Source organism: Paroedura picta, chromosome 2 (genome assembly GCF_049243985.1).
Source record: "Paroedura picta isolate Pp20150507F chromosome 2, Ppicta_v3.0, whole genome shotgun sequence".
Lineage (NCBI taxonomy): Eukaryota > Metazoa > Chordata > Lepidosauria > Squamata > Gekkonidae > Paroedura > Paroedura picta.
The window spans coordinates 173598718-173604717 of NC_135370.1; the positions used below are offsets into that span (position 1 = coordinate 173598718).

Genomic DNA, 6000 nt, shown 5'->3' on the forward strand with positions numbered 1-6000 from the left:
ATGTTTGGATTTCATTGTATATTTCGAAACGTTGTAAGCCGCCGTGACCTGGTGACCCTGGGAGTGGTGGCATAGAACACACACACACACACACTGCACTTCCAATGTTGTAAACAGAGGAACCTCTGACCTCAGCCATGAGCTCTTCAGGCTCCCCAGAACATTGGTACCAAGTGCCTTTTAAAGGCCCCCCTCGGGCCCTGGCATCATTTCTGTGACCTTTCTCCCCCTTCTCCGCAGTAACAAAGGGATGGAGCACCTGCTCAGCATGAAGTGCAAAAACGTCGTGCCCGTCTACGACTTGCTTCTGGAGATGCTCAACGCTCACACCGTCCGAAGTCACCGGAAAACCGCCGTCTCGCCGCTCGAGTATAACCACGTGGAACCGACGGAGTCTTTAGACGGAGTGACGCAGTGATTTCTCGATAATCTGAAAGATCCGGGTTGATGCGAAGCAAGCAGAGAAGAGATCGGCCTTTGATTTCTAAACCTAATAACTTCTCCCCTCTCCTCCCTTGGGACAGGATCGCTGACCTTTTTCGACTGGGCTACGACCTCTAAGACTCCCTTGGGGAAATCTCGCCATTTGCGGAGCAGGAAAGCTCACCAATGATTGTGGTTTTGCCAAACGCCGCACTTTCAGAGTGCCTTCTCAAGAAGAGACCATGGCGACGGCCTTGGGAACTTCTATTATTATGAGTCAAACTATATCCCACCTTTCCTCGTGGTTCAAGGCAGCTTACAATGTTTATTAAAAAAAAAAAACAATTCCAGTTAAAGTCAGATTAAAATAACACACTTCAAATTCTTTCCTAGAATCACAGAATTATAAGCTGGAAGGGACCTCCAGGGTCATCTAGTCCTCTTTAAAGCCTCGCGTTCAGTTCTCCCCTGCAAAGCCCTAGCAAAGAGGGGAGGTCTTGCAGGGAGGGGGGGAGTCCTTGGCTACTTAAGGGAGCCCATTCCACATAGCTAGAATCATAGAATCATAGAGTTGGAAGGGACCTCATGGGTCATCTAGTCCAACCCCCTGCACTAGAGCCATGAGGGAAATGCTAGAGCCATGATGGAAAAGACCTGGCTTCTTGAGGGGTCATCTTGAGTGGTGGGAGAGCCAACAGACTACCCGATCAAGGTAGCTGGCACACAGGGACATATAGAAGGAGCAGGGTTACCAGCTCCAGGTTGGGAAATTCTGGAGAGGTTTTTGTTTTGGGGGGGGGGGTGCTGAGAAGGGTGGGTATTGAAACTTCAGTGGGGGATAACACCATTGAGTCCAACGTCCACAATGGCCATTTTCTCCGGGCGAACCAATCTCTGCTCCCTGATCAGTGGTACTAGCAGGACACCTCCATCCACCACCTGGAAGCTGGCAACCCTGAGGAGGAGAGGGTCCTTCCAATAGGTGGGTCTGAGGTCGTGAAGGGCTTTGAGCAGGGGTAGTCAAACTGCGGCCCTCCAGATGTCCATGGACCACAATTCCCAGAAGCCCCTGCCAGCGAATGCTGGCAGGGACTTCTGGGAATTGTGGTCCATGGACATCTGGAGGACTGCAGTTTGACTACCCCTGGCTTTGAGGGTCATAAGCAGCACCTTGGATGGAGTGCAGAATCGGGCTTCATGGTACCCTTGAGGAGAGAGCTGGAAGTGCACCAATGAGATCCCACCACCAGTGGGGCAGAGAACCGGAGACATTTTCTCTGACGACTCACAGAACGTTTTAACACCCACTCAGTTCTTTCCGTTGGCGCTTCAACGTTGTTTATGCCAACATGGTGCCTCATGTTGTTCATGCGTTTATGTCATTTTAAAAAAGGAAGGATCCTGCTCACACTGGAAATACACGCTCTTCGACTTGTACAGCCAGCGGCGGAAGCTGTGAACACGTTTATCTTTTGTGCAAACTGACCCCGAGCAGGCCATGAGATCTCAAAGAAAATCTCTGAAGAACCCTCTCTGGATCCGGTCGGCCCATGGGGACGAGATGCTCTTCTTTACTTTAAGCCTCTTTACGTGGATTCCTGTCTACATGTTAGCCGTGTACGAACTTGATGTCCGAAGCAAACGCTGAAAAGGCGTCTGTCTTGCCTCGCTTGTTTTCGTGCTAAAAGAGCTTTCCAGGAGGCATTGCTGCTGTTGTGAAGGAATTGTTACTGTGCGACAATTTAGAATTTGTGGGTGACCGATAATCATTGTTTTACCTTTGCAAGGAGGAACAGGTCGAGGTGTTTGTGGTTGTGTTTGTCCCACAGAGCAGGGGTGGCCAACCTGTGGCGCTCCAGAGATCTATGAACTACGACTCCCATGAGTCCCTGGGGGCTCATGGGAATTGGAGTTGGAAGGGACCTCATGGGTCATCTAGTCCAACCCCCTGCACTAGAGCCATGAGGGAAATGCTAGAGCCATGATGGAAAAGACCTGGCCTCTTGAGGGGTCACAGGTTGGCCACCCCCGTCGTAGGAGGAAAGATCTGGGATAGGAATGAACGAGCCATTGGGGCAGGCCTGGTCCAGATGGCAGCTTCATGCGCTTCCGTGTACATGGGCTCCAAGGCATGCGCACCACGATCCCACTAGCAAGGGCTTTTCTTTTCGATCCTGCAGCGGAAGTAACGCTGCACACTCAAAGGGAGATGCACTGAACTGCTGCATTTATTTAAATGATTCCAGAAGTATCGGTCTCAGGGCTCCCCGAAACATTTTGGGCCTGCAGGCACCACTGGAATTCTAACTTCACATGCTGGCCCCAGCCACAAAATGGCTGCCACGGGAGGTGGATAAAGCCACAAAATGGCCGCCACAGTGTACCTTCAGTCGCACGATGCTATGGTGGCAGCTGCTGTGGTCGAAGCTACCTTTTAAAACATCTCCAAAGACAACCCAGTGGCCAATCAGAAGCCTTTTGGGGAAAGGCCCCACCTGGCCCTGTCCTTTTCTCTAAAAGCATTTGGTGGGCACCCGGGAAAGTGTCAGCAGGTGCCTTGGTGCACATGGGCGCCATGTTGGGGACCCTGATCGATCTGTCATTTGTTTAGCCCAACCTCCTCCCAAGCTCAGGATGGCATCTGTAGTTATTGCCTCCATTTTAACCTCAAAACACCTCTGCAAGGTAGGTTAAGCTGAGAGAGTATAAAATCTCTCAGTAAACACCAGGGCTGAGAGGGGACCTGAAACCAGATTTTCCCTGTCCTAACCACTTCCACCACACTGGTTCTCTAGCATGCAGTCTGCTGATGCCCCATCTGTACGTGGTAATAGTAGTTTATAGCAAAACGTGTGAACATGTTTACCTGTTATGTAAATGCACTTTAGAAAGAAGGGAACCGGGAACTAGGGTTGTCCCCTGGGTCTGAGCTGCTGGCAGGGGAGGGGGTGCCCACCAGGAACTGACATGCTGATGTCACCCTCTCCCTCGCTGCAGGGGGAGCCACACTTATGCGAACCCTGGAAGAGCTTCCGGCATGCTGACATCACGCGGAAGTGACGTCGTGACGTCAGGAGGCTAATTTACCATAGAGGTTTGCCTCCGAAAGCAGAATGTCATCCCCCTCCTCTTGTCCCCGGCATGTCACTATAAATTCCTGGTCCCGGGGAATGCAGGGGTGAGTGTGGATGGTTGGCAAGGATTGCTATTTTGAGGGGGATTTCCCCCCATTTCTGAAAGCCTGAAATGGGGGGGGGGAGCCACATCAAAATAAGGGTCCCCCTGGAACTAGCGGAGACCTGGCAACCCTACCTCTAACTGTGATTTCAGGCTTCCTTGAAGGGCCAGAGGAAAAACTGTTTGATTCCAACTGAAAAACAAGGCCAACAAGTATTTCTGTACTGTCAAATGCGAGCACGGGAAATATCCTGAGGAAAGGCCTTTTTGTGTCCCCCTAAGTAAAGCCCTGCATTCACGAGAGGAACTCAGCATTCGTGCCCAAGTACCTTGCTGGACCAGCAGGTGACCAGCAGTAGCTGATGTGCCTGGAAATATAGCCTGTGCACATGAGAGCCATTAGAACGATGCATAAGATTACCAGCTCCAGCTTGGGAATTCACTGTAGGTTTGGGAACAGTCCTTGAGGGGGCAGGATTTGGGAAGAGGAGGGAGCTCTGCAGGGATGTGATGCCACTCTAGGATTTTTGTTTCTACTAGACTCTATGGTATACCATAGAGTCTGTCCTCCAAACTGGCCGTTTTCTCCAGGGGAGTTGAACCACGTAGTTTGATGATTGGTTATAATTCCAAAAGAAGCCCAGGCCCCACCTTGAGGTTAGCAACCCTCCTTACGCATTCACTGTGAAAAAAAATGAGAACAACTCAGAATTTTGCTCGGTTGCCTTGCATTGTTGAGAAGCTTTATGGGCCTTTGAACCTTTGTATGTACCTACCTGGCTCTGCTACGTTGTGCAATATTTGTGGCACAGACATTAAATGTGGAAAAGCAGTTGATAAATAAACTAATTTTTTAAAAAAACTATAGAGAATCAGAGCTCTCGAAGGGGGAAGGGAGCACCCTGTGACTTGCTAAGATTGGCAAAGTTGGAAAATCTCTGGAGATGGAGAGGGCGGAGTTTGGGGAGGGAGTTCAGCAGGAGAGGGCGGAGTTTGGGGAGGGAGTTCAGCAGGAGAGGGCGGAGTTTGGGGAGGGAGTTCAGCAGGAGAGGGCGGAGTTCGGGGAGGGAGCTCAGCAGGAGAGGGCGGAGTTCGGGGAGGGAGCTCAGCAGGAGAGGGCGGAGTTTGGGGAGGGAGCTCAGCAGGAGAGGGCGGAGTTTGGGGAGGGAGCTCAGCAGGAGAGGGCGGAGTTTGGGGAGGGAGCTCAGCAGGAGAGGGCGGAGTTTGGGGAGGGAGCTCAGCAGGAGAGGGCGGAGTTTGGGGAGGGAGCTCAGCAGGAGAGGGCGGAGTTTGGGGAGGGAGCTCAGCAGGAGAGGGCGGAGTTTGGGGAGGGAGCTCAGCAGGAGAGGGCGGAGTTTGGAGAGGGAGCTCAGCAGGAGAGGGCGGAGTTTGGGGAGGGAGCTCAGCAGGCATCAAGGAGCTCTGGCTTTGAGGAGCCCTGGAAGTGATGTCAGCTGGCCATACCCCCCCTGCCATAACATCATTAACCTCTTGAGCTGTTTCCTCCAAGGGAACTTGGGTTGCCAGGCAACTGGTAGGAGGGCTGTTGGTCAGTATATTGTGATACCGGCTGTGGCTCCATGTCACTTCCGGTAAAAGAAACCCTAACCAACAACAGAAATAGCTCTAGGAATTGCTGGAATCTCTATGGTAAAACCTAGTGCCTAGACTAGCCTTTCTCAACCAGGGTTTTGCGAAATCCTGGGGTTTCTTGATGGCCCTGGAAGGATTTCTTGAATGGGTGGGAGTTAATTTTTAATATGTTTTTAAAAATTTGTTAAACAAGTATTGGGTGATATGACCATATACGGTCATGTAGAACCCCTGCCCCACATGGCCAATGATGGGCCTGAAGGGGAGGTGCCCCGTGTGGGCGTGTCCACAGCTCTGCTTCCCAACCATATTCTGCACAATCACACCACTTCTGGGGTTTCCTGAAGCCTGAAGAACGTTTTAGGGGTTTCTCAATGATAAAACAAAGCTGAGAAGAGCTGGCCTAGGCTGAAGGTAGCAGAAGCAGTGGTAGACAAAGAACAGGATGGATGGACAGAATCAAAGCCGTAAGTGGATTGACCTTACAAAAATAAATGCCTGCACAGTGTTGGATGGCAGGCCATTGTTCATAAAGTTGCCATGAGTTGCAAATTACTTGAGGACCCATCGGACAGCAAAATGCTTAGTGGGTCTGCAGGCCGGATTGGTTGCTGGTGTCTTGCAGAATACAAATCGGGGGGGGGGGGCACACAGTTCAGGGCAATGATTCATTAAGGGTTGCAACAGGAAGCCTCTTTGGAGCCTCTGGAATTTCAGCATTAGAGCTGAAGATGAAAGAAAGCCAGCATGGAATATCCGTGAGGAAGTAGACAAAGTGATGCCTTGTTTTCAAGTCCCTGAGAGACA

General features: G+C 51.1%; 1 protein-coding gene across 2 annotated transcripts in view; it reads left to right on the top strand.

Moving 5' to 3' along the window:
* Window positions 1-4462, top strand: part of ESR2 (estrogen receptor 2) — a 76330-nt gene extending 71868 nt beyond the window's left edge. For both annotated transcript variants that reach the window (XM_077323891.1, XM_077323890.1), the window contains one exon: window positions 241-4462. In XM_077323891.1, the coding sequence (XP_077180006.1) occupies window positions 241-418 (178 nt within the window). In that variant the 3' untranslated portion in view covers window positions 419-4462. The remainder of the gene's footprint in view (window positions 1-240) is intronic.
* Window positions 4463-6000: the final 1538 nt, after the last annotated feature.